At 51.0% G+C, this 24,277-nt stretch overlaps 2 protein-coding genes across 3 annotated transcripts; both read right to left on the reverse strand.

The window, feature by feature from the left end:
- Positions 1-151: 151 nt before the first annotated feature.
- On the reverse strand, positions 152-8,818 carry EPN3 (epsin 3). 2 transcript variants are annotated; one of them, XM_054394101.1, is made up of 10 exons: positions 8,787-8,818; positions 5,576-6,234; positions 5,084-5,202; positions 3,518-3,601; positions 3,132-3,233; positions 2,951-3,035; positions 2,413-2,721; positions 1,532-1,633; positions 946-1,167; positions 152-814 (listed from the first exon to the last, which is right to left on the reverse strand). In XM_054394101.1, exons 2-10 carry the CDS (start codon positions 6,141-6,143, stop codon positions 495-497), a joined length of 1,911 nt encoding a protein of 636 aa, XP_054250076.1. In that variant the 5' UTR covers positions 6,144-6,234; positions 8,787-8,818; the 3' UTR covers positions 152-494. The 2 variants fall into 2 exon arrangements, with proteins under 2 accessions (XP_054250076.1, XP_054250077.1); XM_054394102.1 differs by lacking the exon at positions 3,518-3,601.
- Positions 8,819-12,628: 3,810 nt separating this feature from the next.
- On the reverse strand, positions 12,629-23,492 carry MYCBPAP (MYCBP associated protein). Its single transcript, XM_054393777.1, has 19 exons — positions 23,471-23,492; positions 22,992-23,113; positions 22,266-22,425; positions 22,055-22,162; positions 21,390-21,560; positions 20,978-21,093; positions 20,082-20,232; positions 19,708-19,823; positions 18,965-19,065; positions 18,222-18,330; positions 17,689-17,878; positions 16,978-17,165; positions 16,279-16,425; positions 15,861-16,139; positions 14,930-15,051; positions 14,167-14,282; positions 13,572-13,699; positions 13,202-13,381; positions 12,629-12,733 (listed from the first exon to the last, which is right to left on the reverse strand). The coding sequence occupies exons 1-19, from the start codon at positions 23,490-23,492 to the stop codon at positions 12,629-12,631; spliced, it is 2,631 nt and encodes an 876-aa protein (XP_054249752.1).
- Positions 23,493-24,277: the final 785 nt, after the last annotated feature.

Below are 24,277 nucleotides of genomic sequence, written 5' to 3' on the forward strand. Positions count from 1 at the left end.
GGGGCTAAGAGGGACAGCGAGGGGGAAAGGGGCGAAGGGCGAGCGAGACGCGGGAAGGTGAAGGGGGGGCAGCCAAAGGGAAACGCGAATCAGCCGGGGACCCCGGGGAGGTGGGAACCCCGGCCCTAGCGCTGCCCCGCAGCTCCTCCCAGTCCCGGGCCAAAGCCCCCCACCGTGGGGGACCCATCCATCAGCGAGACCCCATGTATTAGCCCAGCCCACTGCACCAGAGCTCCCCAAATCTCAGCCCTTACGATGGGCCCTGCCGTGGCCCCAACGCAGCTACTTGCAGCGGAAGGGGGTCCCCCTCTTGCTGGTCAAACACATGAGCTCATGCTGGTGCCCCCAGCCAACGTGCACAGAGAGGGGCTGGCATAGGGGACACCCTTCATTGCAGCTAGTGAGCCACTGGCTCCCCTCAGCCTCGGTGGGAAAAAAGGCCAGGGGAAATCTGTAACAGCTGGGGAAGGGGCCAGTCTACACATCCAGAGGCTTCAGAGGAAGGGGTTGAGTCCCCCCGGAGCAGATGGCGGGGCTGCAGACCCACTCAGCGGCAGTAAGGGCTGCGGCAAGCTGTTGGGAAGTTCAGGGAAAGTGCTGGCTTGGGGGAAGGCGCTGGCAGAGACAGGGAGGGCTGTGGCGGCAGCTGGGACACTGCTGAGGGGCAGTGGAAGGGAGGTGCTGTAGGTCATGGAATTGGCAGGGGGGCCAGCAGGCAGGCCGGGCACTGGTGAGCTGGTCCGCATCTGGTTGAGCGTCGGCTTGGGCTGCTCAGTGAGGCCGAAGGGGTTGGTTGGGGATGGTGTGCTCAGACCTAACGAGGAGAGGACAGGAGATAATCAGGGCAGCCATGCCATCCCCAGCCCTCGTCCTCTTCCTCCCCCAGACACCCCTCTGACCAGCCCAGAGAAGCACCTGGCCAGCTGCAACAGCACTTGCACCTACCTGAGAGAAAGGGGTTGCGTGTCTTGGACGCTGGTGTAGGGGCAACCAAGGAGTCCAGGTTGACCAGGGAGGAAGCAGCAGGACCAAGGAAGGCCTCGGGGGTTTTACAGTCCTTCCGCTCCTTGCCAGATTCAGGCAAGGAGTTGGCCAGGTTGGTGAGATCAAAGCTCTTTGCCTCATCCTGCCTGGTGCCAGGGAACAGGTCGCTGAACAGGTCCAGCTCTGGGGTACAGGGAAATGAGCCACATGAACAAACTGGCAGACACTGAGGGTGATGGTGTCCCCCAGTGACCACTAATGGCACATCTTGCCCTAAGTCACAGCTTGATATGGTGAGGCTAAGGCTGTGGCATGGTGTGCCCAAATTGCCCCTGATCCACTGTGGGAGGTGGCAGGGTTGGGACATGGGTGCATGCAGGGACTGAAGCTGCCCATCACCCTGGTTATGGGCAGCCCAAGGTGGAGGTGGGAACAAGCTTTGGCCACACCAGCAAAGCAGCCATGTGTAGGCTAGCCAGCCTTGGAGCTGCCTCCCTGCAACAGGCAGGGACAGGTCACCAACCGCACCTGCTCCCCTTGTTCTTACCAACAGGGCTGTTCGATTTGGCTGAGGAAGGCAGCTGTGAGGGCTCCTGCTCCAGCAGCTCAGATGGCTTTGCAAATGGGTCAAAAGTGTCTGCCCCTGGAGCTGGGGAGAAGAGGCGAGACTCAAGGAGGGGAGCAAACAGGGAGGTGAGAGGCTGATGTGTACAGGCAGGAGAGAGACAGGGGAAAGCTGCCTGCAAGGAGGTCATGCAGTGTGGGGCTGGGAAATGTGCTCTGTTCTGGAGGGTGCTACATGAGCCAGATTGTTGAGGGTCAGTGCAGACCAAGGCAGCCCCACAGCACACAGGTCCCTTTCCCAGCCCAGTGGGGACAGATGGAGTGAACAGGTCTGTAGAAAAGCTTTAACAACCAGCATGGCCCCCCAGGCCGGACTCTGCCTCTTAGGGACCAAAAGTGAGGTCAGCACACACGAGGTTGTATGAAGCACCAAGGAAGAACAGATAGTGGCACTGAGCTCTGAAACACAGGCTGCTCCTACAGTCACTCCCCCATCTGCAACATGGCACCTGTGAGCAGTAACTCATTCCAGCACATCAGGCTGGTCTGGGGTGAGCCAACAGCCAGGTATCACTGGGGACACACACACACTGTCACTCCACACTGCAGGAACACTGTGGCAGCTGCTATCTTCTCCCATGGCGGAGTGGTCTCCATTAACTGTGTTATGTTAATTAAAGCAGACAGTTCTGTGCAGAAATAAAAACCTGAAAGTTCCTTGAAGGTTTCAACAAGCGGAGGTCCCACTGCAGGGCAGGAGAGTGGGGAAAGGGGCTTTACACAGCTGGCCATGGGAGGAGGGCAGCGATGGCTGGCACTGCCCATCATCCTCAGCAAAGCCAAAATAGCCATCAGGCCTCTTACCGGGGTTAGGAGGTTGCTCAGCCACAGCGGCCCAAGGGTCAACAGCTGGTGTAGAACCAGAGACCTGGGTGGGAGGGGATGCTGCAACCCAGGGGTCTGCAGGAGGGAAGCCAGAAGACAAGGGCACCTTCCCCCAAGGGTCAGAGGCTGCAGTGTTGCCAGGAGGGAAATCCCAGGGTCCAGTGGAGGGTTGCTGGGACGAGGCACTCGCCTGGGAGAGGGGCTCCCCACCAGCAGCTGGGATGGGCACCCAAGGGTCAGCTGCACAAGCCCAGGCAGAGGCTGCTGGCTCCGCTTTGGCTTTCATGTCTGAAAGAAGAAGGGAAGCTGCAGTGTGGTGCATGGCTGGGAGAGATACCGAGTGGAGATATCCAGGGGACCACAGCTTTCAGCAGCACCACCTGGGCAAGCAATGGCAGCAAAGAGAAGAGAAGCAACAGGTCCGCAGTGTTGAGCCCCTGAGGACTAAGGGAGGGACAGAGGAAGGGTGACATTTTTGCCACTGTCTCAAGCTTTACAGCCTGGGAGTTGCCCTCACCTGGCATATCCCATGGGTCAGAAGACGTGTGGCTGGAGGGAGCTGCTGTTGGCCCAAAGATATCTGCTAGCTCCAAGATAGACGACTGCAAACAGAAAGGGAATTAAGAGGTGAAGGAAGCTGAGGGCAGACTTACAGATCACCCTGGAGCCCAAGGCTGGCTGTGTGGCCAGTGCTGTACCTGGCTTTTCTTCATCCTATCTTCTTCTTCCTCCCTGCCCTGTGAAGTCTCCTCCATGGGCTTCTGTATTATGGAGTTCTCTCCTTGCCAAGCCCTTACCTCCTGCAAGGATAAGGGATGGGGCCTGTGAGCTCAACAACCCTGCAGCCAGCACCTTCTCCAGGAGAAAAACCAGCACAGGAGCTGCCACTGAACTCCCAAAAAGCCCCAGCATCTGAGCAGACAGCTCCTCTGGGGCCAAACCCAGAAAGAAGACCCTCAGCAGAAAGCCCAGAGCAGTGAAAGCAAAGTGAGTGCCAGAGCAAGGTGGTGTTTCAGGCTCCAGTGCCCCTGAGAGAATCCCAAGTGCAAGGAAAGGAGCGCCCAGGCCTGTGGGGCACAGGTACCTTCTTGTGCTCCTCTCTGCTTAGCGCGAGCGCTAGCTGCAATTGCCTTTCTTCATCTGTGCTGGAGAGTGGAGGAAGTGGCTTCTGCCAACAGAGGAAATTGGGTGACATTTCAGCTTGCTTTCAGCTCACGGGATTGCTCAGAGGTCCCTGTCCTCACCTCCATCTCTCCTGCAGCCTGCACATCTCTGTGCCCATCCAGACAGCTTTCCTTGTAGAGGCCCAGTCCAGTGCCCCTATACTCTTGAACCAGCTCTCACTCAGCGTCTGCTGTGGTCACTGCTCCAGCTCCTACCCCTACCCTATCACTTGCCTTTGTTTCTAGGCTGACACACCCCCAAATCAGACAGCCAACATCTCAGCCAGGAGGTTTGCAGGGACTCTGATGCAATCAAGGAAGGAGAGGGGATGGATTAGGCATCCCCCTGCCCCAGCAGCCTGCTGAGGAAGAGGCCTCATTCGGGAACCCTGCCCAGCCCTGCTCTGCTGGGCAAAAAGTGCCCAGACCTGAGGCAGCTTTTGGAGATTTTGGGAAGAGACTGTCCCCATACCACCATGTCAGCCCTGATCACCACCCTGTGATACTTGTCCAGCATCATGAGAACAGCTGTGGCTGGGAACGGGGACCCCAGTGGGAGGTTGCCTATATACACAGCTTTGTACAAGCATGTGTGAGCATGCACACATGTGTGTAGCCCAGATGGACTCCAGCAGGCAATGCTTTCAAGAGTCTTCCTACAGCAGCACTTGGAAGCTATAAATACTCCAGTTCCAGGACAAAAATAGGGATGTATGCTCTGCTCCATCTCCAAAAGAGCCTCCATTGGTCAGGGAAGATGGGCACCAGCAAGCGCTGTCTCCAAAGCATGCCCCCTGCCCTGGCAGGACTGAGCTCGTGGTGCTCAGCACCAGCCCTAGAGGATGCCTGCTGGCCCAGGCACATAGCCCCAGTCACCATGTCCCCCTGACTTTGTGCGCCCAGCTGGTGGCAAGCTAATCAAGGTGCAAATAAGCTGTCTCCTGTGGCCAGCAGATAGGAGAGGGGCCAGCCCAGAGGGAGGTTTCACAGCTGGGGACAGCAGCTCACTTGCTGCCCATATCCTGGTAGGCATCTTCCTGGTGCTGCTTCCCAGTGCTTGCTCTAGCCCACTTTGAAAGGACCATCCAGTGGGAGGCAGCATCTGGCACCTGTTCCAGTGCCTCACCAGTCTGACAGTGTAGAATTTCTTTCTTAAGGAACTTAGACCAGAAGTGTATTGGGCAGCCAGGTTTAAGGGGTGTTGAGTGAATCCAGAAGACACCCTCAGTTTCACCCTGGCATCTGGGAGGCTGGACAGGCCTCAGTCTGATGCTGTGCCCACCAGTACAAAGACAAGGAACAGGGACAGCCTGCACTTTCATCTGCCTGCTGGCGATTTTTGACGTTGGGCACAGCACAAACAGCCTGGTCTGCATGTGCACACACTGGCCTCAGGCAGCCCCAGAACATCTTCCTTCATGCCAAACAAATGCACCCACAGACAAGGCAAGGTGCAGGGAGATGCCCTGCCTCATGAGACACCATACCTTCTCTGCCTCCTCCCGACTCATGGCCAGGGCAAGTTGAAGCTGCAGCTCCTCCTCACCTGTCGTCTGCGGTCTTGCTTGCTCCAGGTCAGAGGTGAACCGTGGGGATGAGGATGATGCTGGGAGATAAAAGAGGAAAAGGAGAGGCATCAGGACTGGGGTATTTTGGGCAGCACATCAGCAGCCTCCCCCGGGCCCCCATCCCAACACCTGCAGCTCTCCAGCATGGCTTCTCCAGGGGACATAGCCCCACATCAGAGCTCCCTACCGTGAAGGAGCCATGGGTTTGAGGCTTTAGGCACCACCAGATGCCACCATTTCTGAGGTTCACCATTGGCCCAGCCAAACCTTTGTCCATGGTACAGGACAGAGATGGGCTTCACCAACATCACCACCCCAAAAGGTGGAGGGGAGCAACGGGCACTAACAAAACAAACATAACAGCCTGGCTCCACCCTGAGAGAGCCAAGGAGAGCCACCAGCAACACTCACAGTTAAAGGAGGAGGGCGAACCCCGTGCTCGGCCGTAGTCATCCGTGTAGGGTGAAGTGCGGCGGCTGTAGGGCTGGTGGCTGCCACTGCCCATGCCCTCCAGGGCCATGCGCTCCTTGGTCTGCAGCGCATGCGCTCGCTCCTGCTTCAGCCGCTCCTCATCCTTCAGCAGCGCCATCACCTGCTTCACCTTCTCACGGACATTAATGCCCTGGTCCTTGCCATCACGGTCCACATACTGGAAATCCTTCAGCGTCTGGATGGTGTAGAGGTTCTCCCGGCACTGGTGAGTCACCTTCTCGGAGCCAGTTTTGATGAGGTAGTCCAGGAGGGTGAGGGCTTTGTAGACATGCCGCCAGTTCTTGCCGCTGTCGTTCAGCCGCCGCCAGATCATGCCCATGACCTCAGCGAAGGCCACCGTGTTGAAGGTGAGGTCAGCAATCTCTGACATCAGGGAGCTAGGGGGTCCCCAGGGATCATTTGAGGTGGCCTCCCGCACCTTGATCTCTGCCTCCGAGTAGTTGTGCACAATATTTTTCACCTGCCGGCGCAGCGCCGAGGTTGTCATGGCTGTGCGGTGCTGGGAACCTGCTAGTGGTAGGCAGGAACCGTGGAGAAGGGGAAGGGATGAGCACTTACAGCCACAGCCTCACTGGTGCCTGCAGCAGGGATAGGGTACACAGAGACATCAGCATTGCCTCAGCCACCAAGATCCACCGCAGCTGGCACCTGGGACACTTCTCAAGGTGAAAGTGACCATCATTGTGGTATCAGATGCACCCTGGCAGGATGTCACCACTTACTAACCCAAAGACACAGGATGCTTAAGGGGAAAATAAATCTGACAGCAAGACAATATTCAGCACTGCAGAGCTGCCAAGAGATTTGGCTCCAGAAGGAGCCATTTGGAGGAGATTTTTACCCTGCACTTCTGCTTCTAAAAGTAATCACCTGAAAATGACAGCTCCCTCCTCCATATCCCAGCTGCTTCAGCCCCACCATTCCAGTAAAGCTGGTTTCAGGCCCCCACAGGCCTCATACCAGTCAGGGGCTCCCCTGTACCCTTAGATGCTCTGGTAGCAGCTGTATGTGGCCCCACTCACCCCAGGTGCAGCCCCAAGGCTCACGGTGCCACTGAGGCTCCATCATGCAAAACCATGAGTCAGAGCCTTCCATGACTTAGCAGCACTGGCAGCTGCTCAGCTGGGTTTGCCCAGCAAACTTGGTAACTTTGGTTCTGTGAGAGACTGTGGGCACAGAATTGCAACTACTGCAGGGTGACAAACTCAGGGGGCTAACCTCCAGTGCCAGGCCAGCAAGCAGGACTGCATAACAGAACCCCACTCTCAGAACCCCCGAGCTACCTGAGCCTGCTGTGTGCCCTGACCCAGGGCCAAAGCATCAGGAGCTGGCATGGCTAGGAGCTGTCCTGACACCTCCCCAGCAGGCAGTGCCTGTCCTTGGAATGTGCTGCACCCTACACAGGTGCAAACTGATGTGGCTCAGTTTGGACCCATCTTCACACATGGCCATGACAAATCTATCCCCTACTATACTAGTCCTAATCCTCACTTTCTCCTTGCATGGAAGTCACTATTTACCCTCATTTTGTCCAAGGGCAAATCAAAGCCAGGAGGCAGAGGTTGCCTGGAGCTGCCTCACAGCTGGGCCACACCACAGGGCCAGCGAGCCAGGCTGCTCTAAGAGCTCCCACTGCAGCTGCAACAAAACACTGGCAACTTTTTCCCCATCCAAGATAACGCTTGCAGGCAGAGGACTATCTCCTCCAGACAGCGGTGCCTGCAGACAGTGATTACCAATGCCCATCCCACCACCCACCTCAGCTGCCAGTACCTCCCTGTACTGCAGCTGCTGCACCATGTCCAGCCCTTTCCTTGCTCGGGACACCACTCTCTCTCTCACCAGAGCTGGGCCAAGGCCCTGCTGATGTGACCATAACCCATGCACAGCACCCGCCATGCTCCCACAAAACCTGTGCAACCAGTCCAGCACCTTCTGCTCCCATGGGCCACCAGCTGGACGCCCTACAGCTCCACCGGCAACATTCCCTGTGAGTCAGAGAGGAGCCTGGCACCACTATGCTCCCAGGTGGACGAAGTTTCTCTCAAGACACTTCCCTGTATTGATTCCCTTTTGCACTGCAGCTTGGCATAATGGCCTTTGGATCCTACCGTGAGAGCCCATGGTGCAAATGGCCATGCCGTTGCCCACCTGGCATTGAAATGCTTTCAGGACAAGGGCAGCGACAAAGCAAAGTCCTCCAGAACTTGGCTCTGCACTCTACTTTCCACCAACACCCAGGTGGGAGATAAAGTTTTGCTTTTCAAAGGTGCCACCAGCCCGGCAACCACCAGCAAGTCAGGCAGGACAGACCCTTGGTCATAATGGGCTCCAGCACCACTTGAACGAGATGGAGACCCGATCCCAGCTGGACTTTGCCCGCCATGCAATGGCGTGGGAAGTCTCCATGGGAAGAGACGGGAAGCAGGGGCTGGGGCAGAGGACACGAGTGTGGCCCCTGGAACGTTGCCAGCGGTGTTAAAGGCAGGCAGAATTATCGGACGCGTTATTCAGCACCCCGCCCGCTCTTCCCCCCCCCCTACTCCCGAAAATATAAAGGGAATGCAACAGAAGCTGTGCGGGAGATAAAGCAGCAGCACCCAGCAGTTCATATGGAATTACTGCAGTGACCTTGAGCAAGAGGCTCCCAGGTGGGAGAAGGACACACGGGTGCGGGGACAGGTCCCCATCGCCCGCGGCCTGTCACAGAAAACTAAGGAGGCGGAGCAGGGGGTGCGAGGAGGAATAACACGGTGGGGAGCGAGAGGGGATGGGATGAAGCGGGCAGAAGGGCCAGACGAGAGGAGGGGGAGGCCGGGGGAGGATTAAAGCCTCATTCCGTCCCTAATCAGGTGCAGGGCTGTGAAGAGCAGCGCTCGACATGGAGGGGGCGGTGGGGAACGGCTCCCGGCAGAGCCCTCGGCCGTGCCGCCGGCTCCTGCCCCTGCTGCGGCACTACGATGCCCACAGCCCGGCCTGAGAGGCGCCTCACTACAGAGCTCCCGGCCGGGGCCCGGCATCTCCCCGGCCTGTCGCGATGCTCCGCCGTCCAGTGCCTTCCTCCTCATCATCTCCCCGCACCCGCTGCCGAGCGGCGAACACCTCCACGCCTCCTCCCTCCTCCCCTTACCGGAGCGGAGCGGCCCCTCCGTGTCGGTGAAGCGAGAGGGAGCCAGCCGCAGCCCGCCTGCTGCGCGCCGCCGAGTTGCCGGGCTGGCTGGGCAGGTCCCGCGGCAAGTCTCGGTTTAACCCCTTGAGAGCCGTCCGGGCCCCGGCAGAGGCGCCGTGCCCCCCGCCTCCCCCCGCCCCGGTGTGGTGCGACTCGGTGCGGAACCGGCCGCGGGGGATGCGGCGCCGAGCACCGGCCCCACCGCATGCGGGAGGCGGGGATGCTGTAAATGCTCCGTCACTGCCCTGCGCTGGCAACCAGCCAGGCGCGGCTCGCTGCTGCTTGCTTTGCTTTATTTATTTTTTTTCTCCTCCTCCCCCATTAATTTCAGACATGTCATAGGCCCCAGGCTCGGCAGCGGCTCCAAAGGATGCCGACCCTCCCCGCAGTGCAGCTCCCTCTCTGGTACCCAAGCCTACAGCTACAATTTGTGGTTTTGTTTGGGTTTTTTTGTTTGTTGGTGGTTTGTGGGGTTTTGTTTTGTTTTTTTATTATTGTATTTTTTTGCCAGGTTCTGACTTTGGAATGGATGCTTCCCCTGTTCTGAACAGCTCCTGGAGCCTGGCTGGGGGGAGAGAGGGGAGGCATCAGATGACATGACAAAAAAAGCCATGTCTCTCGCTCCTTTCAGAGCCATTCCCTCTTTCCCAGCCTCTGCCTTCCATTTTAATCACTGACAGGCCTTCAAGCATTATGGATATATATAATCTTTTTAATATCACTGATATTTTCCATAATGGAAAACATCTCCTGTGTGCTGAGACATGCTGGAGGGGCTCATGCCTTCCTGCTGATGCTCTGGCCACACAAAGCACAGAGCTGTAATTCATCTTGCCCCATGCCCTAGTGCTGCAGGTCCAAAGGTCCTGCCTTGCAGTGAAGGCAGCAGGGAGGCCACAAGCTTCTAGGGCCTGTGCAGATCTCAGCCTGACTTTTCCAACAGGCTCTGGCCCTACAAGCTGAATGTGCATCTAGTCCCACCTCCAGCTGCAGCCTGACAGAACACATCCAGCATCCAAACCCTCCTCCAGGTGAAGCTGGAGAAAACCCAGCTCAGACGCTGGAAAGTCCTAAGATCCAGGCCTTCCTTTTCTGTTCCCAGTTCACCTGTGTCAAGAAGGCTGAGGCAGTCAGCTTGCTCCTTTTCAGGCACTGTTTTTTTTATAAGCAAAGTGAACATCTCCATGGGTACAACACCCTACAAGCCACAGCAGAGCTGTACAAACATGGGCTTGGCTTTGCTACAGTGTTCCACGGCCCCTCCACAGGAAGTGGGACCTAGCAAGGCTGATTTTCCTTGGCCCTGGCTGCTCACCCCGACCTCCTTTTCCAGTGAGAAGCCTCTGGAAATGTGCTGCCACCTTCTGCTGGAATCTCCCTTCCTGGCCTCCCCAATAGTTAGGGTGTCTTCACACACGACCCACATGATGGGTTTGGTACGCAGCTCCCAAGGCCAGGGAAGTCGCTCACCTCAGTTATTTAGCAAACACAACACAAATTATTAACATTAATACAAATAGCACCCACATTTTGGGGAGGAGAAAGAACACTCTCCATGACTTGCCACTGTGGAGACTGGAGCATTGGGCTGACCAGCCCTGAGAGTCTCTGCACAGAGTGCACATCTCACACCAGGCTTGTAAATGAGAGATCTATGTTTGTAAAGGCATTCTGTGAAAGCCAGCTCTACTTCCACTGCAGTACCACTCATGTAACTTCCACAATCATTGCAAAAGGAGAAGAAAAACAAACAAAACCAAAACCCAACCCAAAACCAAAACCCACCAGACTCAGCTGGCAGCAAGGAAGCTGCAGCAGTCAGACAGCAACAGAGTACTGCACCATGGTGGTCCAGCACATCCCTTCCTGTATGCTGCTTTGAGGACACTCTTGTCTGAGGCCATAAGAGGCATTAGCAATATTTACGACAAAAAATTAAGAATATGCACAGATTCAAAGTTTCTTCTCCTTTGCAGATGTTCTCATGCCTGCTCTGGGGTCACCAGGCTCTTCCCTTGGAAGGAAAGGAGACACAAGCATAGGACACTCTTCCATGGTACATGAATGATGTGAAACTCCCCATCTACTGGGTTTCATTCTAACAAGCTTTCCTGTGAGTAGAAGTACACATGGGGCCTGGTTTCTATAGGCTGGGCTGAAGACATGGACCTTGTGAATGGGCTTTGCCATCTTATAAGGCAAAGCTACCAAATAAAAACATTCCAACTATGGTGACTATCACATTGCCTCTATAATGTGCAGACTTCCTCTTGTCTAGAAACAGATGGCTCAAGTTGTTTGAGTTGGGCATATTCACAAACTGGTAATCATCTCTAGGAAGGCAGGAGCTGTTGTCAGAGCCTGTGAGACACACCCCAACTTCAGGCCCTTTTCTTTTTAATTCTCAAAATGTTGCTGAAATTCTAACTACAGGAATGCTGAGCAGACACATTCTCTTTGTGGGTTTGTGCCCACTAAGGCAGAAGAGGCTCCTGGCTTCCACAGAAGCCAAGTGCTTCCCTGCACCCTGCTGAAAGAAAGCATCTTGAAACATGAGAGGTCAGCATAAAAAAAAAAAGCTGCACTTTGCTGTGGTACTGCCAGGAGCCAAGGGGAAGAACGTATCCTCTCCCCAGAGACAGCACAAGAGTTAAAGTGAGAAAACAGTTGTGCAGAAGGAACAGTTATTTCACAATAGGTGCTTCTCCAAGACACGTCAGTGTGGCTGCCAATGTAGGGGAACAGATGCCCGAGACACACACACCTGATGCGAATTGTGTAGCACCGTGCAGAGCACTCAGCATGGATGGGCATCTGCTGCCTAAGAACCCCAAAGGTACCACAAACCTCAATGAATAACCTACACTGAAGTAATTTTTCAGAGGGTCAAAGCCTCTCCAGGGAATGCTGTCCAGCTTCTCCAGCAGGAAGATGGTACTTTACTGACACGTGTCACATCTCTCTTGATACCAGGTCACGAGAGACCCTGCATCCAGCTCACTCTGCCTGAGGTTTCAGATCCTGCACCTGCTCTGACAAGCCCAGCAGTGGAGTGTGTGACATTCACACCCAGATGCCACCAGAAAATCTCAATTCCACTGTGATGCACAAGGAAACCCAGGCAGAGTGGTAGAGAGCCCACATGCCCTTGCAGGCTCACAAGAGGTGGGAGGGTGGCTCCAGCTCAAGATGCTACCATGGTCACAATAGTTATGACATGAATTTCACTTATTTTAATTCAAGAGTGATTAGTCTTTGAAGGAAGCAAGTAAGAGTTGGCTTAGAATGGACCATGGATACCTTGAGCTGGCAAGACCAGCACAGGAAGTAAACTCATGGCTGCCGAATTAGGCAGGCTGGCACACCCCTTGGCATCCTGAATGTGACAGAGAACCCAGCTGTCAGCAAGTTCTGAACGGAAACTGGACAAGCAGTCAAGAATGTGGTAAATGTTTTAAGTTACTGCCTTGATACTTGGGCTCATGAGTACCAGGGACACTCTGCTCTCTCACCTGCTAGCCAAGCAAGATTGAGAAACAAAGAGCAGGATGTGTCTCATGCTGGCCAATGCTTTTAAATCCTTCTTCCCCAGCAGAAATGACAGTATTCTCTGCTTTATGGATTCTGACGCTGTGGTATTTCTTGCCTTGTCTCTTGGCAAGGAATCATCTGTGCAATAGTCCACATCAGTGTGTCAGAAAAGAAGCCACTTGTTTATTGTAATCAGCTCACTGCTTCAGTAAAAAAGAATCTCCACTTGATCTATGTAAAAAGTTATTTATTTTTTAAAAGTAAGTCTATTCCTAGTTAGAAGGGGCTTCATTCTCCCACTTCAGAGCACCTTTTTCCTTTAGTTCCTCAAATAAAGACACCATTTTGCTCACTGTTGAATCCAGCAGCCTGTACACCTGCAGCAGCAATTAACAGAAGATAGTCCCAGTGCCAGCACATGCAGACATGCTCATGAGGACACTGTCAGTGAGGTGGTTTCTCACAGACATGAATGCATGGGCACATACACAACTACACAATGTGGCTGCCTGCTAACAGTGTTTAGCTCTAGTAATAGCTTCTCCAGCTATGAAGTGTGTTTAATGTTTGCTGAGGTACAATTAATTCTGCTGCTCCCTCAGGAGCCCACAAGCATGCTGAAGAGATCCCAGACAGCAATCCCACAGGTGGCTATGTGATGGCTGCATTTGCGTTCTCAAAAGACAGGCTGCAGTGAAGGATCTCTCACTTCCCTTACTACGGAAGTACAGGCCTAGGTTTGCCAGCTTTCCAACAAAAGGCTTACCTCTCCATCTAAGCTTCAGTGTAAGTTATAAGCAAAGAACAGAAACAAGACACAAAGGACAAGCTCTGGTCAAACTCACTTCAATGTAAAACTTTGCCTGGTATGTCCCAAACAAAACAGCGTCCACCTGCTCCCGAGGAGGTTCTGCTCTATCTGTAGCGGCAGCCTCCATGGGCCGTGTTCCCTCTTTCACCTCCTCCAATGAAGTGGAAGATTTTAGCTTCCTCTCTTCGTTTAACTTTCTGCTGCTTGGACATTCCTGTTTAGGGACAGGGTGAAAAATAGTGACCTAGGTCAGAACATCTTTCAGGTTGTTACCAAGACGCACCTTGCAGAAGCAGCAGCCTCTTTCACTTGCCTAGAAATCAGCTCAAGCTCAGTATACGCAACCTCAGAATAAACCACAGGGTCTTGGGCATTTAGGTTTCAACGGGCATCCCAACACATACCTCTTTCCCTGCTGTCTTCATTGTTCTTTTTCTGCCTTCTTTATCCTTACCACCAAATGACGTTCTTGCTTCTTTCCTAGTGCTTTCTCTCTCTTCCTTTCCTCCTTTTATAGGATGCTTTACTTCCACTACAAAAGAAAGGATTTGTTACCCAGAAAGACAAGCCTACTGCACTCACACAGTGGAAGTGTATCACTTTTGCAATGTATTTTCCTTTTTTTAATTAATTTGAGCTCTACTAGATTGAAAAACAATACCCTGAAGAATACTTTCTTTAAATAAGGAATGAATAGGTCTCAGGAGTGTATCAGAACAAGCACATCAGCCAGCTAACAGTGGGTGGGCTTTTTTTGGTTAGTTTGTGTGAAAAGCATAGCTACCATCTAGATAAATTAAAAGGCTTATTTGTGTGGTGGGTTTTTGGTTACACCAAACCACAGATCACAATTCGCATCACATAATCTGCTTTTTTTTCTGATGCATTTTCTTATAAAAGCTTTGAGGGGGAACTGCTGAAAGCACCATTTCAGTAGAAATTCAGATGCATTTCCAACAGTCCACAGAAACCAGCTGCTGTGCTAGAACTACTACTCACCTGTTTCCTCTGGAACAACATCTACATAGGTGTCCTTCTCAGGCAAGCCACGCAGGGATCTCAGCTTCAGGGAGTGACTCACCAGACCATCAACTGCTTCACGCCACAGCTGGAGACTGAGAAAAGTATCAGAATCAGAAGGGAGACAAGTATAGTAACTGCCACTTTGTTTTACCCTGTGCTCCACAGCTAACCAATAAAGTAGCACCCACCATCTAAAAATCTGTGCAGGGGGATGCTAAATTAGTTTTCCCGTGTTTTGAGCCCTTTGAGGTCTCAATGGTTTGCAAACTAATGAGCTCATATTGATCCAAAGATATTACTGTGAAACGTGACACACTAGTAAATCAGCGTCGACCTACTCTGTGTTTACCAAGGGGAACCTGCACTTCTCTCATTTAGAAGCAACTAGAAGCTGTTGGCATGTTTACAGTCTGAAAGCTTGAGTTAACAGAGACTGTACAAGGGAGGAGACAGTTATCTGAGTAAAAGGGTACAGAAGCCTAGAACAATCTTGCTAGAAATAATCTTGTTTACTTCCCAAAATTACATGAACGTAATATTCTAAATTTGTCTCCAGGAAAAAAAAAAGTATTTAAGTCCTAAGCAACTGCTACATTTCATCTATTAAAAAAAGGAGCATAAAGAAGAATTCCTGATCTCACACAGCTATCCACACTGAATCACACACTTGCAACAGAGCTTTCTAAGGCTGTTGATCCCTCAAGACATTTACAAACTTTATCTTGCAAAGGTAACACACCAGGTTTGGTACAAAAGGTCTGTCTGAGTTGGTCTCTGTTCAACACACGTCTCCAGTGCTGCCTCGCTGAGCTGGGACAATGCTTCTTCTCGCTGCTCTTCCCTGGAGATCAACTTTGTAGCCTGATGTAAGAGAAAACACGGGCTCTGTGGGGCAACTGCTTCTTCTCAGTCTTCATTCCCATCCATGGACCCTGAGCTCAATGGAGAACACCACAGCTCTCTTCCTGGACACCAGTCTGAAACCAGGTTGCACCCAGATGTGACCTCATATATGCAGATGGGATTTGGCCTAAGATCTGGGAATCAGTCCCAGACCCTCCAGTTAGATTCACAGCAAGCCCCTTTGCAATGCCACTACAGAAGAACAGGGATCCTAGTGAGTTAGAAAGCTTCAAAGTAAAGATGAGTTATAAAAGCAGCAGAGAGGTTTCCAAGAGGGCACTATAGAAAAACTTTTGACAAAACTCAAACCACTCTTGCTTTTATTTAGGGAACTCTGTGCTCTTATCCCCAGCCCGTCATGAGTGCCCCCTTAGCGCTCCAATAAATAGGAAGGACTCTCCAAGGAGAGGAGCCTTGGGGAAGCCACAGAAGACTATTGGTATTGGCCTGACCCCCTGCAATCAGTTCGGGGAGGAGAGAAAGCTAATGGAGGAAGTAGCTTAAAATGTGTATTACATTGTGTGTTTTAATTTTCTTCTTCACACAATAGCACTCAACATCTCTCTTAGGAATCTCTTTACAAGAGCACTGAGGGTGTGGTCAGGCAGCTGAAGTGCTTTCCTGTGACACACATCATAAATCATCTCTAACTCACAGCATGCTGGAAGCAGACCTTTGGGTGCACTCACACTGGGACAGACCAGGCTACTTGCAGGGAAATGAAAACTTCAACTTCTCATAGCACTAGTGGGAACAGGACTGATCACCTGCTTGAAGTCCTCCAATGAGAGGTTCCACTCTGCGAGGCCTGGTTCTTCCTCCTCTGTGTTCATCATTTGACTTGGAGCCTCCTCATTCTTCCAGCCTGGGACCTTTGTGGTACTGCTCTGAGCAGGGAGAACCTCTGAAGCACTCTCCTGGTACTGCATGTCCTCCACCGTCCTCTTCTGGTCCAAGGACACTTTCTCCTCAAAGGCTGGAGGAAAAGTCATGTGCTGTCTCCACAGCTCATGCAGCTGCTTTACCACTCGATGCTGATAATGCAACTGTGATAAAGAGAAAAAGGTGAATAGTGGCATGAGCTGAACCTTTCCTCTGCAGACCTCATTGTCAGAGGCATCTTCCAGAAACACAGCAATGCACCAGATATTTCAGTTACGTGGCCCATCAAATAGCAAATGTTACCGTGGGGTTCTTCTGGTGGAACAACTCTTCTTCTGTTGCACATGCCCCTACAGGAGACGGGGTGCGCTCAGGGGTCCGAATCTGGACAAGAAGTTCCTTCAGACTCTTTTCTACCATAGCAGCAACTGCTTGAGCAGCCAGGTCACTCTGAGAAACCACAACCAGAACAACATGTGTTTTTGTCCCTGTTCCATGTATGGATACATGAACAAGTTCACACCCAGGCCAGTAACCACATGGCTACAGTATATGGGGTTACAAGAATAACTGCAAACTCACTAAGCACAGCCATGCTTACAGCAGTTCACAAATCCTCACCCAGACTGCACTTCTCAAAGTGTAGTGGCATTGGCTGTTTATACCTTAACTGTTACCACAGCGCGCAATGCATAGCCCCATCCCCACTAAGCAATTAAGGACATTCATTCCTAAGAAAAATTTTATTCTTAAAAGGAACAGTGTGAACAGTTTAAGAAGATGCAATTGTGTCTTTACCAACAACACTACAATGGACTGCAGGGTTCTTCCCTTCTATTTAGCAAACCTCCTCAGGTATCTACAGATGTTCTGCAAATATGTAATCACCTCTCAGCCCTAACTGCACAGCAATAAAAGCACCTTATCCTCCACTTCCAACCTGTCCCTCTATTTGTGCATTAAGTTCAAAGCTCACAGTTACCCAGATATGTGCTTGGTTACCTCCAGTTTCTCTCTGAGGTCAGCCAATTTATCTTCACACACAGCAATTCCCCAAAGGGTCACCTGCAGCAGAGCTCCTCCTAGTAACACAGGATGTGTCCTAAACCCCCAGGACTCACTGAAAATGCCTGCTCTTTCTGACTTGAAAAGATAAGAAAACTTCCTGGTTTCTCCAGGCAAAATCACACCTGAAACAAGAGAGAAACTGCATCAGTCTTTAAGAAGACACTTGGTTCACTTGACCCTTTTCCAACCCCACCCTGAATGTCTTTACCTTTGTATGAGACTCTTTCCCCACAGCCTACCTGGTTATCACACTCCACCCAGCTATTTTTCTCCTTCCAATTTACTCCCAGTCACCATGTTACTAAATTGGTGTTATTTCCACTGCACACTCCTTTGACAGCAAGCTCAGTACTCTCTCTGGCAGGTTTTGCCCAGTTTGCCACCAAAAGATTATTCACTTCTCAATATTCCACCCATTTATAAAGAAGGAGTCTCCTTCCCTTTAAGTCCCATTAAAGAGATCTGCCTCACAAACCTCTCTGGGTGTGAGTCAGCTCTGATGTGCAGGGTGGCTTTCTAAGGAGAATCACGCAGGTGTGATTCTAAGAGCCCTTCACTTAGTCAGGCTCTGTGTCTCAGGTAACTCCTGAAGACATATTCTCTGCTTCTGGGGACAAAGATCTCAGAGATCAGCAGCTCTCATACCTGGTCTGGTATCAAAGTAGAAACGCTGCATCCTCTTCCCCTTGGTTTCTCTGGAGGGAATCTGCTGGGGAAGCCTCACCCAGTTATACCAGATGGCAGCTGTGCCATCATTGCTCACGATCATAGAGCTTTCAACCTTCTCACCAGCCACAGCCTCAAAGGTGAGCTGGGCAGCAATGCCAATTTCATCCTACAAGGAAGAGGAAAAAGACAAAGATAATTTCTACTCTATCTGGCAAGAATTATCTTGTCTGAAAGTCATTATCACAAATAAGAGGTTGAGCCTTGGTAAAAGTTGTAAGGCAGGTCCAGTGAAGTGGTCATCATACAGAGAGCACCTGGAAATCTGAGCGTTGCACCAAGAAAGCAACCCCTTCTCTTTCTGGATCTTTTTGGAGCAAATGTAGGAATACTCCATTATGCTCAGAATAAATCCCCCCTCTTCTGCCTTGGGAGTGACACTCATTGTACAGCTGTGACTTGGGAACTCAAGCAGAATGAGCTTTACTAAGCAGTAAGAAGCACGGAATTACCTTGCAAGAAGTGGCACAGTTGATCCAACGAGCAGGCTGGCCACAGAAATCTAAAGATGGACCCAATACTGCTTCTGGAACCACACTGGGGGAATCACTTAAGGAGTCACTGCATAAGAAAACAAGAACCAATGTTTTGGGGGAGTCCACTTTCAGAGAGGAGGGAACCAGGGGTGGTTTACACAACCCTGTAAGAAATAATCCCAACTAGTGCTTTTCCACATAGTTATCTCCTTAGGGACAGACCCTGCAGATGTGGTAAACTCCATCTAGCTACTTGTCACCATCAAGGACAACAGGGCAGCCAAAATATTAACAAATGATACCTGCCTCAGGGGGCTGAGGATACATGACTGAGTAAGGAGACAAGGCCCTCGAGTTGTGCCCATTACAGATGGACAGGACAGAGGAAAAAGGCAAATTAGTCATGGAAGGCTGGAAAAAGAAAACCAGACAGAGAAAATTTAGAGCTGAATCCCTACCCTGCCTAATGCAAGCTCTGGAGCCACACAGAGGAAGAGCCTCAGGAAAAAAAAAAAAAACTTTTCTTTGATTCCTGGTCCTTAGGCACAAAGGAACTGCTCAATTCCTAAATCTGGTGGTTACAATGTCACTGAAATATGCTTTTTCTTGTCCCCCAGTGGAGACTCCTCTCCGTTCTGGATAAGAACAGCTAAGGATACCCTTACAGACTGGGGACGCATACCCAAAATTCTTTATTTCTGCCATGAAGTAAAACTTACAGGATCTCAGACTCTTCAGAAGTGGTGGAACCTGGAAAAGGATCTGCTGAGCCGGATGTGAAAGGCCGCCCTTTACTGATCATGTCCAGCCCATCCAGATCCTGGACACACAGAAAATTTATCAACTCACAATTTCTCTTTTTATGTAGAAAGGAAGGTAAAATACTATAGAAACACAGCAACTGAATCCAGTAAAGTTCAAGTATCTTGCTCCTATGATGCTTTCTAGAGGTATCCAATGTTTAAAACACAAGAGGAAGAAAGTGATTCTGGGCCTCCCAAGAAACGTAGATGACTGCATTCCCCATGACAAAAATGTGCACGGATGGGAAAAGCCTCTTTCACACACGCTTCTCATCCCCAGAACCAAGTCTCAGAAAGAAAAAGGCGCAGTTTTTTCAATTACTAACAGGAGTGACTCTTTCAGATGCCTGTCTTCCACACGGGTAGAGGTTTCTTCCTTCTTTCCTGAGGCACTAAATCAATTTTTGGAGGGTTTTTATTGCCTAGTCTTGGCAGCTACATGCTGCTGGTTCAGGGTCTACACCAAGGCTCCTAGACCACACTTCAGGAGGGAAGACATCTCTTTCATGGATGTGGCCCTTTGGAAATGTGGGAACTTCCAAGATAAGTATTGCGGGGCTACGTTTTCGATTCCTAATGCTTTTTTCTTGGCGATTTTCTGTTACTCTACAGCACCTAACAAGAAACGAGATGCAGTGTCCTCACTGCTCTGATCTTACCAGCTGACAAGGATCCAGCTCCTCTAGGACAGACTTTTGCTCCTGTTGTTGATGTTTCAAGAAAAGACTCTTATCCTGGGTTAGATGGAAAGGGATCCTTTTTGGAAGCTTCAGACCTGTGGAAATACCCATCCAAGAGCTCACTGTCTATGTACTCACATGTCTGTTAATTTCACTCTCTGCCAAACTTTGGTCTCTTGGTGTTTTAAAGAGATGACCCAACAGATGACTGGGAAGTAGCTGTGCTGGAGCTGTCATAAGGGACAAGTATAAGGCGAGCCTCCATACTCACAGTAGCCACTGTGCCTTTCTGTTGCTCCCTCCACACTTGTACCCCATTTCTGTGGATTCGGCTTTCTGTCACCCTCCCTTACCCGCTTCCACCTGGACAGCGTGGGGCTGCTGTAGGCGAGCGAGCGGCCCTGCGCAGCCGTGCTCTCGTCGAGGCAGTGCCACGGTCAGGCCAGTGAGCTCGTCCCCGATGCGCTCCGGCTGCCTCCAGAAGGCGCTGCCGCTTCGGAAGCCCTGAGGCGGAAGACAATGCTCCTGCTGAGGCTTTCAAGACAGGCTTGGCTGCCTGCTATTTTCACAGGCTCTGTAACTAGAAAGAAGTCCAACCCTGCTCATATAGGTATTTTGAAAGTCTACAAATTACCACTTTCTGCAGAGCAAGACAAAATTTCTATCAAGTTGCTATCAAAGACAAAAGAATCACAGAATGTTAAGGGCTGGAAGGGACCTCGAAAGATCATCCAGTCCAACCCCGCTGCAGAGCAGGATCACCTATACCAGGTCACACAGGAATGCATCCATGCCTCACACAAATACCAATTCTTTGATAGTGCCATAAATGTAAAAAAAGATATTTTAACCTAGAATACTCCCATAATCCTTCCAATTTACCCATCTCTCTTTCTCAATGGCAATCACTACAATTCAAGTCTGAAGGTATCATACCTTTCTGTCCCTGGAACAGTTCTGGCATATCCCCATGCCACTTCCCAGTGCATGGCAGTCTTTGGTGCTAATCAAGTGCTAATAGCACTTGCCCACATACAGTTTGCAAGGAGCCAATGCATACCTCTGCATTCTTATCGCTAGTACAGACAGCACAGTTCTTGATTCTTAAGGTCACTGAATGTTCTGCTTGCACACTAGAGCACTTGGAGTGGCTCTGATAAACATCTAATGACAGGCTTTCAGAAACACCACTCCCATCAACAGCCACCAGAACAGAGCAGTCAGGATGCAGAGGACTTGGGGCTCTCACCTTTCCAGGAAGCTGGGTGGGGAGATGGCGGTCAACATGGTCATGTTCTTCCTGGGTTTGTCTGTAATCCTCAGAGTCATTCATCAGCAACTCATTCTCCGGCCTCTGAAGAATTTCTATAAAGGTCAAATCACTGGTGCTGCACTGCTGCTGAGCACACCCTTTACCACTACTGTTGTTCACTTACAACACCCTTACTCTGCTCCCCAGCAAATCCAGTGCTCTCCCAGCCACAACCACCAGCTCGTTTCCCCACAGCATCCTCAGCCACAAGCACCAGCAGTGTGAGGTACTCCAAGAACATGGAAGTTGACTGCAGTGGTAACAGGATTAAGCCCATCTGGCTGTTGTGGTGCCAAACTCCTCCATCCTCACAGAGAATTTCACAGAATGAAGCTTCCGTTTCTCTCACCTCCTAGGTATTTCCCCAGCATTCTCCTGATTGCCATATTATGGTGCCAGTTCTGGAGTGCCTTGTGTTCTACTAGTGGGATCTGATGAACCTTTTCATTCTTCTCTCCTTCATGTTCCTCTTTTAAAGCTACTACAGTACCATCTGGATGAGGAACCTCTACAAAATCTGCTGTCTGAAGAGAAAGGGAAACATTAAAGTAACCTCTCTATACACAATAAGAATGGGAGAGGGAGGAAGAATTCTTCAGATTGACAGTATCTTTATCTTATCCCTCTGAGGGCAACAAAAATAGGGCACTAGGAACACACTCAGAAACAATGGGAAAATTTATCCAAGTAATTGGAATTGATAAACAGCAGTGCTGCAACACCAACTCTTCCCTTGCAAACCTGACACCATCAGCAGAAGCAGATGTGCAAGAGGAAGCCTCTGTAATTCTCCCCTCCATGACCTCATCCTGCACACAGGACTCCAAAACCTGCTGGTGCAGTTTCTCTAAGGCAAACCCTCCCCACAGACAAGGGTACGATGAGGCTGGGAAAACCACACCTCAAGCCTGGCCTGTTCCTGATAGGTGCTGAAAAATATCGAAAGATCCTGTAGGTGCTGCACTCCACCTCTAGAGAAGTGATGCATGGCAGCATTTTTATAACTTTACAAACCAACCTGAGTATTTCCTCTGGCCGAGGCTTTCCTCTCAAACTCCTGAATATTTCCCAAAATGTGATGGGGCAGAATCTCTTGACAGCCATCACCAAACAGTCCTTGTCCTACAACACACACAAAAATCCCTCAACAACCCCAGAGCCAGGTTATTAAAGCTAGGCTTAACAAAACCAAAATCCAAAGGTAAGATGTGAAGTTTAACTCTACCAGAAAAAGTCAGCAGCTCTCTGGGTTCCTTTGGGAACACAGGATATGCCACGAGGATCTGTGCCACCCTCCTTGTCTCTTTAGGTTGATGTTTTTGAACGAGGCACTTCCTCCTCACTGGAATTCTCCCAGCATCATGGGAAGGGTGTGGAGCATGGAGCTTCAGAAAATAAACAGTCACAATGCAATTAGGTCCACAATGACTAACCTTTGTTCCTTTTGATCCTTCCAGGATACTCTGAGAGCTCCTATGAGTACAGGCTGGTCCTCCCCAAAGAGGCACATTACACAGCCACAGAGATACAACCTTAGTTACTGTCTTACTCTTCTGCACTCTGCTTTACAACTGGTGTAGGGAAAAGAGTTTTACATCAATTTTCAATAGTTTTCTGCTGTGTCACTTGGTGTCAAATACTTCCAGTCAGTGTGACCTGAGTTTTGGAAGGGAGGTCATGACAGTTACTAAGTAACTTACACACTGTATTAATCTAGAAAGCTGGAAATGCAGTTTTGAAAGAGCAGTTATCTTACCCTTCCGTTTGGAAAGATTGTGTAAGGATCAATAATTTCTTATTATAGCAACTGAACTTAGTGATCTGACAAGCCATGAAAAGCAGGACAGAAAAAATGGAATAAGAACTTAACTCCAAGAGGAGGTTTTGGTTTAAGTAAATGCAGAGCACCCTCTGTTAAATGTGAATGTCGGGTAAGGTAGCTGTTTCTTGCTTTCTCCAGGTCCTTCACCTTAATTGCAAGCGCCTGGATGTCATCTCCTTGTAGCACACCTGAAATGGGCTCAGACTCTTCTGCAACTGTTGAGGAGGACAGTCCGTATGTTTCCTTCTTGTCTGAAAAACAGACAAAGAGACATCCTCCTCAGTCTCTTAACAGAACCCTATCTTCCTCTTTCAGCCTGGTTATTAACTTCCAGCTAAACTATGTTTTGAGGTGGATTTTTTCAAGGTCGCACATTATCAGTTAAACTCATCATCTCTTGTAATTGGAAAAATCAAACTCTGTGGAGCTGTAAGCACCAAAGTGAGTCACCAAGATTCAATTGTCTCACACTTTATTCTAGATGAGAGAAAACTGATGAGATAAATACAGTCTGTGCTTCCTGAAGGTAGAGCTAATTCCTGGGAAGTTTAATACTCTAGTTGCAAGAGCAAGCACACAGCTTTCCTGCACAGCTGCACCACCCTCACCAACCACAATTCGGTAAACCATTGCCCTTTCAGAAGGTCCTAAACAGCAAAATAGCTCTAAAATAGCAAAATCCCTTACAGAGACGGGCGCAGCAGTGCTGCCGCCACGGGCCACAGCTGCGGCAGTATCCCCTGGGGTTTGCTTCTCCTCTTAACTTGCAAGTCCTTCCAGCTAGGAATTGCTCCTCGGCATACATAGAGGTTTAAAAAAAAAAAAAAATAAAAAGAGGGGAGAGGGGGTGGGATGTCCCAGCGGGGGGAAGGAGCCGCTCACGGGGCAGGCATCCGAAAGCCACCTGAGCAAGGCCCTGACCGTGCTGCGGGCACAGATCTGGCCCGGGAATCGACCAGCAGCCACCGCTGGGCCGTAGCCGGGGGGATGCTGTACCCCGGCTGCTGCACCGCCGTTAGGCCGTACCCGTCGGGGTGCTGGGGCGAGCCACGCCCCAGTCGCGCCGCCTCATCCTGCCGGCCCGCTCCACGCCCAGGTGCCATGACAACGTCACCCGCGCACAAGCGGAAACCCGCACCGCTACTTCCGGAGGGCGTGGCGAAGGCAGCGCCCGTCCTGCGCGTGCGCCACCTGCCAAGGTTGGGAGCCGTGGGCCCCCTAGAGCACGCCTCGCAGCCAGCGCGCAGCTCTCGTGTTTTTAGTATTTAGTGTCAGCAGAGGCCGGGAGGGCATTCTGTCCTTCTTTTCCGCTCTGCTGAGATCCCACCCGCAGTGCCATCAGCACAGGAGAGCCGAGCCAGAGTAGGCCACGGCAATGATGAGAGGGCTGGAGCCCTCTGCTGTGAGGCCGGGCT

The sequence above is a fragment of the Indicator indicator genome, chromosome 29 (genome assembly GCF_027791375.1).
Source record: "Indicator indicator isolate 239-I01 chromosome 29, UM_Iind_1.1, whole genome shotgun sequence".
Taxonomy (NCBI): domain Eukaryota; kingdom Metazoa; phylum Chordata; class Aves; order Piciformes; family Indicatoridae; genus Indicator; species Indicator indicator.

Excerpts from the sequence above, each read along its gene's own strand:
- EPN3 (XM_054394101.1), bottom strand. The coding sequence starts at position 6,143 with ATGACAACCTCGGCGCTGCGCCGGCAGGTGAAAAATATTGTGCACAAC. Across the intron at positions 5,203-5,575 it reads TTCGCCCTCCTCCTTTAACT|CATCATCCTCATCCCCACGG; the intron begins GTGAGTGTTGCT and ends TTTATCTCCCAG. Across the intron at positions 1,168-1,531 it reads CAAATCGAACAGCCCTGTTG|AGCTGGACCTGTTCAGCGAC; the intron begins GTAAGAACAAGG and ends CCTGTACCCCAG.
- MYCBPAP (XM_054393777.1), bottom strand. The coding sequence starts at position 23,492 with ATGGTTTACCGAATTGTGGTTG. Across the intron at positions 17,166-17,688 it reads CTACTTTGATACCAGACCAG|GTGTGATTTTGCCTGGAGAA; the intron begins GTATGAGAGCTG and ends CTCTTGTTTCAG. Across the intron at positions 15,052-15,860 it reads CATTGGAGGACTTCAAGCAG|GCTACAAAGTTGATCTCCAG; the intron begins GTGATCAGTCCT and ends CTCTTACATCAG.